The sequence below is a fragment of the Lineus longissimus genome, chromosome 14 (genome assembly GCF_910592395.1).
Source record: "Lineus longissimus chromosome 14, tnLinLong1.2, whole genome shotgun sequence".
NCBI classification, from domain to species: Eukaryota; Metazoa; Nemertea; class Pilidiophora; order Heteronemertea; family Lineidae; genus Lineus; species Lineus longissimus.
The window spans coordinates 12,712,899-12,724,782 of NC_088321.1; the positions used below are offsets into that span (position 1 = coordinate 12,712,899).

Here is an 11,884-nt window from a genome sequence, read left to right on the forward strand (position 1 = left end):
GTTCATCAGCTGACATTTCCTTAGTCACAACCAAGCTCTGTGAATGGCAATTTCATATGTGCAGGTCGGTTCTTTGCTTTCCAGAGAACAGACTCCCACCCTTAAAATTGACATTTACTTCGTCTTGAAAGAGTTCCAATTGCTTTAGGTAAAATTGTGGCGCCTATGGTCAACCCTCAACTCTTGGAGCTTGAAGTTAAAGATGAAATAGGAATGTTCATAAATCTAGCTGGAATGAGCAATTGGCCTCAACAAACTTGGCAGGGGCAACACCATAGTGTTGCCAACTCAGAAATGCTTTTTTATGTCGATTTTCAAACCACAATCTTCATATGTGACCACAAAATCAGACAAAGCAGTAAAAGCAGATACATGTTACACAGAAGATGACCTGAAATGACAACAGGAGATTATGGGGAAATTGGTGTACTCGGATTTTAGAAAAGGCAGATGACAGTGAAATGACCAACCGGTCTGTCTCAACCTGCGAAGCTCAGGGCAATTTTACTTGCACCAGATTTTGCTGTGACGGGTCAGATATGCACCACACTTCATTTTCTGCACAGATATAAAAGCATCAATAATCAACGATATTAGATACAAATACAACTGTCACCTTTTTATTGTCACATGTTTTGATTACACCAGCAAAATGACGAAATGACAAAATAAAATGACTGACCATTTGTGCCTGTAGTGTGTTACCTTTACAGATACAGCCACAAAGTAGTTATTTGCCAAATCTATACAGGGAATGCGTGGAAAGCGCAGCGTGCAAAACCGTAAACCTTAAACTTTTTTTCAAGCTGTGTCCATATCTTGTTTAGACTTGAGATAAGGTTCATCTTCAATGGAGAATTCGTATTCAAATCTCCAAGCATATCCTGTTTAGACTTGAGATAAGGCTCATCTTCGATGGAGAATTTGTATTGGAATCAACCATATCTTGTTTAGACTTGAGATAAGGCTCATCTTCGATGGAGAATTTCTATTGGAATCAACCATATCTTGTTTAGACTTCAGATAAGGTTCATCTTCGATGGAGAATTTGTATTCAAATCTATAACTATATCTTGTTCAAACTTGAGATAAGGTTCATCTTCGATGGAGAGTTTGTATTGGAATCAACCATATCTTGTTTAGACTTGAGATAAGGCTCATCTTCAATAAAGAGTTTGTATTCGAATCTATAACCATATCTTGTTTAGACTTGAGATAAGGTTCATCTTCGATAGAGAGTTTGTATTCGAATCTATAACCATATCTTGTTTAGACTTGAGATAAGGTTCATCTTCGATAAAGAGTTTGTATTCGAATCTATAACCATATCTTGTTTAGACTTGAGATAAGGTTCATCTTCGATAGAGAGTTTGTATTCAAATCTATAACCATATCTTGTTTAGACTTGAGATAAGGTTCATCTTCAATAAAGAGTCTGTATTCGAATCTATAACCATATCTTGTTTAGACTTGAGATAAGGTTCATCTTCGATGGAGAATTTGTATTCAAATCAATAACCATATCTTGTTCAAACTTGAGATAAGGTTCATCTTCGATGGAGAATTTGTATTAGCCCTTAAAGCGCCGAATTAACAAAATCATATTACCCCTGAGCGCCGAATTAACCGAGCATTTTTGAAAATGATTAATAACAACGTTATTTTTGTTACAAACACCATGGAATGTACTGATGATTTTATACAAATGGTAATTCCCGTCGATTTTTGTGACATTTCCCGCCAAAATTTACTAATTAGGGGTTAATTAGTGCAAATACCCATAATCAACAAAAATATGGCCAGAACATACCTCCATCAGCTTTTTATACCTCCCTTGGTATTTTAATATGAAATCTGGGTCTAAATACATCGTTTCCATCCGATTCCTGGTCGAAGCATCCGTCTAATTAGTCGTAGCAGCGCTAATTACTCCTGATGACGTCATTCCCGCGAAAATGGGGCTTCAAGTTTTTGATAAAATACTCAAAAGCTTGTATAGAAACTTGAAATTTGTTCGATGCCATTTTGTGCTAAGCATCACTGTCGAAGTACCAAAGAGCGTACATGCACACTCACTGCCATCTCTTAGCAGACAGGTGGAACTAAATGTCTGCTGTCGACGATCGTCGCCTCTGGCGCTTTCCCCCTTATGTCGACGATCGTCGCCTCTGGCGCTTTAAGGGTTAGAATCAACGATATCTTGTTTAGACTTGAGATAAGGCTCATCTTCGATGGAGAGTTTGTATTGGAATCAACCATATCTTGTTTAGACTTGAGATAAGGTTCATCTTCGATGGAGAATTTGTATTCAAATCTATAACAACATCTTATTCAAACTTGAGATAAGGCTCATCTCCGATGGAGAATTTGTATTCAAATCTATAACAACATCTTGTTCAAACTTGAGATTAGGTTCATCTTCGATGGAGAATTTGTATTCAATTCAAGTATCAAAGTTGAGGTGTCCCACAATGTCTCTTACAGTCGCTATGAGGTGTTCATTCTCCTGAGGAGCGTCGAGAATAATCGTGTGAAGCTTCGCCATGTACGTGTCGATAGATTCCAGGCGAGGAATTTCGTTCGTTCCTGCAAGGAGAGAAAAAACACAATGCAGGAGCCGTTATCACCGATGCCATGGTCACTGAATATACTGACTCTGATCTCAAAGCTGATGGGTCAAAGTAACATTCCAAAGTAAGGCTGAAGCTGAGCGTGTGGAAGGTTCGTGACGTGCATTTGGATATTCTACCGAAAACACCGGCTGGTAGTATGTAAATGTTGAAACGAGCCAAATAAAACAAGCCAAACTAAACGAACCAAAAACACATTCTAAACATGAAATTGAAGATCACATTTAGATGTAATATGATTGCAAAGCGTAAGGTTTATATTTGCAGGAAATGAAAAATCACTTTTATTCACTCAGGCCAACTTAATTTGGCACTTTCATGTTTTAAACAAGCCAAAATAAACGAGTGAATGAAAATTTTCGTTGTGCACCTTGCAAAACATAAAATGAACCAAACTGAATGGGACTATGTGAATAATATTATATTTCATGCCATAAACATACTAGACCGAATCCTGCAATGAATATTACATGTAAACTTGATCTTTCAGCTCACCTTTATTTGGATCGTTTAGTTTGACTTGTTTCATTTGGCTTGTTTCAACATTTACATACTACAATGCACCATACACATTACCTTGGTGCACAATTCGAAAGCGAGGCATTCTCTGCAGACACTGTGGGGTAAACTACATGTGAAGTGTCCAGATAGCAGTTTGTATCAGTATGATCAGTCTGAACGTGATTCAAGCACTGGCCTCCAGACTATATTGGTAAGGCTTTATTAAAAACATGGTAATGCAAAGATGAATTGACCAAACTATTTGTATATCTTGAAAAATAACGCCAACATATCACTCTAAATGTTTTGGTTTATCATCATGTTGGTCTCAAAATACATTTTTTTGATTTGGAAAATGATGTCAGGGTGATCTGATCAGCCCTAGCAATACAGTCGCGGTAGTTCTGCCGGTGAAATCAGATCAGATAGTCACAAGGCCAATGAACTCAATTGGTGCCTAACCATAGTAGCACACATCAAACGCTCATCCTGCCTCCTCGCTGGAGAATGACCCATCCAAGTGCAGAGCCAACCCTGGAGAGGAATGAATGAGCCACAGAAATGATATCTAAACTTCAGTAGAACTTCTCTATTAAGGACACCCTTGAGACTGACTAGTGCTGTCCTTAATATAGAGGTGTCCTGATTAGAGAGGTCAACTTGAATAGAAACAACCAATTTGGGACCAAAACTAGTGTCCTTCATAGAGAGGTTGTCCCTTATAGAGAGGTGTCCGCTGAGGGAGGTTCTACTGTACCAACCTGGCAGAGGTACTGCAGCGAAGTTCGTGGTGAGAGTGGTCCGTAGACCATCCAGATGCTGCTGTAATGCCATGTTGTTGCTTCTCTGCTGCACCGCTTCCACCTCCAGCTTCTCGATGGCCTGTTTCATGTTTTCGATATGTTTACTCAGGATGGCATTCTGCTCCTCGAGCTCGGTGTTCTGTTTCCTCAACTGCCGCAACTCGGCCTCACGCACTTAGTGAAAGTAGATGTAGGTGACATTTTGTAAGTACAGTCCTGATCATATTAATATCAACACCTTCTTCATTCAATATCTCCCAAACCAACGCACCCATTCCAATGGGGTTTTCAGGACATTATCAGAAATCGTGTTTTCTATTTATGCATGAACAGTATGGCAGGAATGCGAATGCATGAGTCTTTCATTATGTAATCAGCCAAGTAAAAAACCCTTAGCTTTTATTTCAAAGTTTAAAAAAAATATTTTTCGCTAACGATAGTAAACTAAATTCTAAGAATACTGACAATAAATCATCAAGAGCGAAAGAGTGAAAATGAAGATAGCGTCATTTAACCTTTTTGTTAAATGAAGGGTTTCACTGCCAAGTGGCATGTTTTTTACGAGAAAAACATGCTTTTGGCAGTGAAACCCTTGAAAAACATGCCACTTGGCAGTAAATGCGCTGTTGAAAAATAGCTCTATCTTCATTATTACTCGTTCGATTTTGATGATTTTTTGTCAGTATTCGTCGAATTTTGAGTTTTATCTTTGCAGCGAAAAATATTTCAAAAAAATGGAGTAAAGCAAACGAGGGAACCCTCAAGGTTTGAGAGAAAGGGACCATCAATTTCTAATTTCTGCACAAGAACTACGTACCTTTGTTGTGGTCGAGGAACTCCTCTGTAAAGATGGGGATATCAAAATTCTTCTCCTCCTCCTTGTGCGTGTTGTCATTCATCACCTGTAACAACGGATAGCACTCAAGGGGCTCCACATACAGTAGACCCTCTCTATCCAGGACACCCTTTGACTGACAAGTGCCATCCTTAATAGAGAGGTGTCCTGATTAGAGAGGTCAAACTGAATGGAAGTAATCAATTTGGGACCAAAAAAAGTGTCCTTAATAGAGAGGTTGTCTTTATTAGAGAAGTGTCCGCTAAGGCACCTATTCCATAGAGGTATACGGTATACTACACTATACGCGAACAATGGCTTCACAAAGGGTGCATGACCATGAAACTATTGTTCGCGTAAAGTATAGTATAGGGTATAGCTCTATGGAATAGGTGCCTAAGGGAGGTTCCACTGTAGATTATATAATCATGATCGATGATCTCGATTTTTTTAAATAAGAAACTTGAATTCATGATCCTAGTTCTCTGGGTTTGTTTGATTATGCCCCCATCTCCCATATTTCAACATCATCATCATCATCATCATCATCATCATCATGGTATCATATCATTACCGGCGGCATAACCCTGTTGGATTTTTCCCAGAGGTATGGAGTCCACTATAGGCTACTGTCCACCTATGTGGGATCTTTTACTTGCCCCGGCATAGACACTCAGGTACAAGGGGTCACACCTTTTAGTCTCATCTGACAGACTCTCGAATATGTCATACGTTGTACACGTGTTATGAAGACCCAGGAATTTTAGTTCCTTGAAAGCCACATCGGTTCATCCAGAAATACAATCCTGGGTTCTCCCCGGGCCCTATTGCGTGGTAGCCAGCAGTGTTAACCACTAGGTCAATTTGATTCATTTCCGAACTTGACTTCCGACCATGAGTACTGCCACAAATATGCAGAACATGTACACACCATTGCCACTATTGCATATGCCACAGAAGATTATGAATGGTATCGTTTTTGAGGCTGATGATGACAATGCAGATGCCCATCAGTTTGTATCATTCATTCTTTCTTTGCTTTCAACTTTAAAAATATTTTAAACAGGACTATGAGGCGAACTTACCTCTAAAGCTCCTCCATTGACATCCGATAAATTACTGTCTTCATCCATCATCTCTGAAAGGGTGAAATTGACAAGTTACTTTGAGCTGTGTGATAGACATCAAGCGACACTTCTGATATGATATGAAACTGGCGTAAAGTGATTTGTCATCCTTGTAATTTTGAAGCTTTTGCAAAAAGATACTCCTATTGGATGTTATAAAGAATTCAACAACAATATTGTCCTGGGAAAAATTATCTGTCTTTTTGATTGCGTGGCGCTGAGCTGCACTTGACCCGCTAGAAATTAGCAAAGTTTGCTATCATAGGCAAGACAATACATACAAAATGATACCTCTCATCTTCATGGCTTCTTTTAATTTTTGTAAGGGGAAAAGATCATGCAAATCTATATATTCTCTATTTTCTCAATCCACATTTGCGTTTACCAGTGTTCTTCACAAGGCCATTTATCAGGGCATCCCACCCTACGCTGGCAGCTTACCACCCTACCTTGGAAGCAGCCACCCTTCCTTGCTCTAGAATTTTGCAAAGGGTTTCTGAAGGGCCACCCTACCTAAAGCTACTGGCCACCCTACCTTGTGTTGAACACTGGCAAAACTTCTCGAATATCCATGTTACTTCCCTACCTTGAGAAAACCCTGTGGAGAACCCTGTTTTACATATGCCAAGGTTGTGATAATATTTTTTCTGCAGTGTCTCCATGAAAGAAAATCATGTTCCGTGACAGTAATGATAATTAGCTGGGTCTTACCTCCTTTCATCTTCCTCTCATTCTTGCGCTGAATGAAGATCTTGTACGCCTCCGTCTTGTAGTAAGCCTCCAGCTCTCTCATGTAACGCTCCTTGTCATGCTCGGCCTCGTCAAGGTAGTGCTGGAAAGGAAACCATTCGATCATTGATAAGTTAGACCAAACGCCCATGTCAAAATTAGACCAAAAGAGTTTCATCATACATGTAGCAAAACGACAGAATTACATCCGTTTTCCCATTTTGCGAAAAAAATTTCTTCAAAGTTTGGAATCTGAAAATGCAACATTACACAACATGCATTGAATTTTGTAGCTCACAAGACCCACCTGTTTATCATGGAGTAGCAGCTTACTGGGACAACATAACACAACATGCATTGAATTTTGGAGCTCACAAGACCCACCTGTTTATCATGGAGTAGCAGCTTACTGGGACAACATAACACAACATGCATTGAATTTTGTAGCTCACAAGACCCACCTGTTTATCATGGAGTAACAGCTTACTGGGACAACATAACACAACATGCATTGAATTTTGTAGCTCACAAGACCCACCTGTTTATCATGGAGGGGCAGCTTACTGGGACAACATAACACAACATGCATTGAATTTTGTAGCTCACAAGACCCACCTGTTTATCATGGAGTAGCAGCTTACTGGGACAACATAACACAACATGCATTGAATTTTGTAGCTCACAAGACCCACCTGTTTATCATGGAGTAACAGCTTACTGGGACAACATAACACAACATGCATTGAATTTTGTAGCTCACAAGACCCACCTGTTTATCATGGAGGGGCAGCTTACTGGGACAACATAACACAACATGCATTGAATTTTGTAGCTCACAAGACCCACCTGTTTATCATGGAGTGGCAGCTTACTGGGATAACATAACACAACATGCATTGAATTTTGTAGCTCACAAGACCCACCTGTTTATCATGGAGTGGCAGCTTACTGGGATAACATAACACAACATGCATTGAATTTTGGAGCTCACAAGACCCACCTGTTTATCATGGAGGGGCAGCTTACTGGGACAACATAACACAACATGCATTGAATTTTGTAGCTCACAAGACCCACCTGTTTATCATGGAGGGGCAGCTTACTGGGACAACATAACACAACATGCATTGAATTTTGTAGCTCACACGACCCACCTGTTTATCATGGAGGGGCAGCTTACTGGGATAACATAAACATAACACAACATGCATTGAATTTTGTAGCTCACAAGACCCACCTGTTTATCATGGAGTGGCAGCTTACTGGGATAACATAACACAACATGCATTGAATTTTGTAGCTCACAAGACCCACCTGTTTATCATGGAGGGGCAGCTTACTAGGACAACATAACACAACATGCATTGAATTTTGTAGCTCACAAGACCCACCTGTTTATCATGGAGGGGCAGCTTACTGGGACAACATAACACAACATGCATTGAATTTCGTAGCTCACAAGACCCACCTGTTTATCATGGAGTGGCAGCTTACTGGGACAACATAACATTACATGCATTGAATTTTGTAGCTCACAAGACCCACCTGTTTATCATGGAGTGGCAGCTTACTGGGATAACATAACATAACATGCATTGAATTTCGTAGCTTACAAGACCCACCTGTTTATCATGCAGTGGCAGCTTACTCCATTCATTCCCCATGATTTTCGTAACCTCGGAAAACGACATGGTGGGATTCTCAGCACGATATTTATTTCGGCGGTCGTTAAGGTATCGGATGTAGCCGGTGAGTGGTTGGCGTGGAGCGTTGACATCTCGACGTTGGATCTTTTTTCTCCTGGCCCTGCCTTTTGGCCAGCCACCTTTCTTCTTCTGTAAACAAACAGAACAATAAAAGCTTTACTACAGGTAACAACTGGTACTTAGTCGGTACTGAAGAAGTCCTTTGTGTAAGGACAAAATATTTTCAAGGTGAATACTTTCTCTAATGTTCTAAGCCGATGAATCTATTTGAAAAGATGAGAAACTGACTTTTGCTCTCCATATATAGATATTAACTTAAAGGAGTAAACAATTCGTAACTACTGGTGGTCCAGGAAAATAGAAATGCAGTTATACACAATGCCGTAGTACAGTTATTATGCATACAAATTTGGTGAAACTTGGTAGTTACAGTATTTGTATATCTGTCTACACAAGAACATAGTCAACATTTTCTAATTCAATTACAAAATTCAAATATTTAACGACGGAGGAGGCCTTTGAAAACATTTGGCAAAGTGGGGAAAGAGCATTCATCCATTGTCATTAAAGGAGTGATCAGGCCTTACTCGTGTGCATGGTGGGCCTGGTTGATCGAAGCAATTTCAACGAAATCATAGCAGTAGGATGGATTTAGGTGTCCAAATCTAACTTACTACATCTTGGTTTTCATCCCCAGGATGCACAGCCCCTTGCTCCAACAGCTGAACTGGAAATATAACAAATACCACAAAGTCAAAATCATCCTGAGGGAATCGTTTCTCTGGCCCTGCAAACAAACCCCTGGGACATTTCCGACAGAGAAATGAACAAACAGTCTGTCTCAACCTGCCAAGCTCAGAGCAACATGCGACTGGTTTTGCTGTGACGGATCACACATTAGACATTTCACACAATTGGTCAGACTCATTTCTCTCGGCCAGTAAGTCAGTAGTTTCATTGGCCATCTCCACTGCCCTACTCCATGAAGGCTACAATGTCCAAAACATCCTGCACTGTCCTGGGCGGCTTACCTTGTGAAACGTCCGCCAGCATCCCAGGATTGGCTAGGGAAACATCCGCTTGGCTAGCTGGAAAAGCTCGCACATCAGATGTGGAAAACCTAGAAGTAGCAAAACAAAAGTGTTTTCTATTGAAAAATTTATGGTACATGTAGGCTACTCACCACAAGCGATTTATGACAAACGGTATCTAGTGTGGCCTTGCTTTCAGGTACCAGCTCCAACAAAATCCCTGTTTTTAGGATTGTTCTTATTGCATACCAATCATTCTTCACACTATACTCCAATAGCATTCTGCGAAGTTACTATTTATAGCTCACAAGGTCATTTGAATAAGATATTGATGACGTTTTAGTCACGTGACAGTCGGACATCGACACTTATTTCTACACATTTGAGCTTATTTCAAAGTCAATTATCTTTGACCCTGCATTGTTTTTAGCATGAATGACACCATGGAGTCAGAGAGAGAAATATTCAGAACAATTATGTAGTATTTCCAACACTCGGACATGTGCCAGATTGAGTCCAACTGCCCTAGTTAGAAAGCCTGAATCCATTACGAAACCGCATGTTTGTCCGACATTGCCTGTAATTCAGCGATGGGGAAATAGAGGGCAGCAGCTGCAGTGACGTCATCTTCGCGGGATGCTATTGGTATGAACTGGAATGGACGGCCAGTGACCAGCATACAGCATGGTGGTAGACATGATAGAGCCCTGTGGTGGAGGCCTACCGCTTGATGCTTAGAATACGATCAAATTCCACGAGCTTCAACCCCACTCTAATCCCCACTGTTTCATGGGCACCCTGGGTAGGAAACTGCCCCATAAATTATATTTTGGCCAGAATATGTATGATTGATAACATTAGCCAACTGAGTTATCTTTTTACATATTTTGTACAATGATTCAGTTGAAATAAAAGCTTTACCATGGCTCAAGCTGTAGAGTGGAAAATGTGTGGACCAATTTCACTTTGGGCCAATTTTATCCCATATTGCAGTAAGAAGAGAAGGGAGAAGACTTACGGAGCGTCCACAGTCAGATCATTGCTCTCCTTTGATACTTCATCTTCGAAATGTTCAAAGTTGTAATTTGGTAATATCCCCGTATTACCGGCCGATCCCAGATCCATGGCGCTTCACCTGAAGTGTTTGGAGAAGAAAATTACAGTAAACTAGCATAACAAGGGCGAGCATAACCCCTATAGGTGTATCAGACTTAGTCACATGCCCCCTGCAGCTTTTATCGCTGGCCATGCGCCCAGAATAGGCACTGAAGAAAATGCGCCCAAAAGGCACTCAAATCACACTACTACTAATTCATGGGCGTACTATGGGGGAGGTTGGAGGGTTGCAATATCGCCAAGGCGTCCTGTATAGAGGTAGTACCCCCAGGTATATGGCACGGCTTAACCCGCCGGCAATGAGGGAATTCCTTTATGGCCCAGTGGTTGGCGCATTGGTCCCCGAGTGGAAGTTAAGCAACGTTGAGCGCAGTCAACCTTTGGATCGGTGACCGGCACGTACATCTGGCAGACCTTCCCACACGCTGCGAGCTCTGGATTTGTATTGTAGTTCGGTATTGAGACGCATGAAGCGCTAAGTAGGATTGAGGACGACCCATCTCTGTCCGAAGGGGGGAATGAACCCCAGGGCCAGGTATATGGCACGGCTTAACCCGCCGGCCATGAGGGAATTCCTTTATGGTCCAGTGGTTGGCCCCAGAGTGGAAGTTAAGCAATGTTGAGCGCGGTCATACAAAAATACACGTCCCATTGTATCACCACTTTTTGGGAATTAACGTCATGACGTAAATGTCAATGAGAATGCAGATGTGGTGATGAATATCGCGCATCGTTACTCTTCTCATCATGTTGACATGAACACTACAGTCCAAATCACAAATAACATCCATCCTGCTTTGCGTCATTGATGGGCAACGTACGCACGCCAATGACACACGCTTATCTCTCTAACATATGTTTAGCGTATTTTACGAGTGACCTATGACTATGTCCTATGTGTGAGTTAAACGCGACCTACGTGCTGGGTAGCGCGTCAATGATGTGAATATAGGATGACAAGTTATGGCGATAGGCCTACTAGCCTACAGTCTACACTATACATCATGTATACATGTCACAATACAAGGCCTCATCAATGCACTAAACAGCCAGTGTCACTCAGTCTGTCTTTGCTGCTCTGAATGTTTGAGTCTGATGACAAGTCACTCCCACAATTGCCTCAAATCCCTGTGGATTTCCTGGAACCGGAGAAAAAGCATGTGTTTCCTATTATTCGCAATTCACCTTAGAGGGGTGTTCTGAATAATAAAAATGGCGACTGACAGGAACCTGTTCAGGCTCCGGGCAAGGATTATTGCATATGGAAAGTGTGTACAAAGTGATAAGTAGCTGCTCGGAGTATTACGCTGCTAGACTATGCTGCAAAAATACAGTCATGCCACTAATAAACTTTAGTTTTTGATTTCGTCATGTAATTATCAGAAATGTATCATTTGACAGAAAAA

General features: G+C 41.0%; 1 protein-coding gene across 3 annotated transcripts; it reads right to left on the reverse strand.

Moving 5' to 3' along the window:
* Positions 1–598: 598 nt before the first annotated feature.
* Positions 599–11,728, reverse strand: LOC135499031 (high mobility group protein 20A-like). Of its 3 annotated transcripts, none has more exons than XM_064789660.1 (10): positions 11,664–11,728; positions 10,381–10,497; positions 9,363–9,451; positions 9,009–9,058; positions 8,248–8,460; positions 6,608–6,728; positions 5,855–5,907; positions 4,752–4,836; positions 3,893–4,108; positions 599–2,586 (listed from the first exon to the last, which is right to left on the reverse strand). In XM_064789660.1, the coding sequence occupies exons 2-10, from the start codon at positions 10,485–10,487 to the stop codon at positions 2,444–2,446; spliced, it is 1,077 nt and encodes a 358-aa protein (XP_064645730.1). In that variant the 5' UTR covers positions 10,488–10,497; positions 11,664–11,728; the 3' UTR covers positions 599–2,443. The 3 variants fall into 3 exon arrangements, with proteins under 3 accessions (XP_064645730.1, XP_064645727.1, XP_064645729.1); XM_064789657.1 differs by having other exon boundaries at positions 9,006–9,058; XM_064789659.1 differs by lacking the exon at positions 11,664–11,728 and adding an exon at positions 11,538–11,596 and having other exon boundaries at positions 9,006–9,058.
* Between the last annotated feature and the right edge of the window lie 156 nt (positions 11,729–11,884).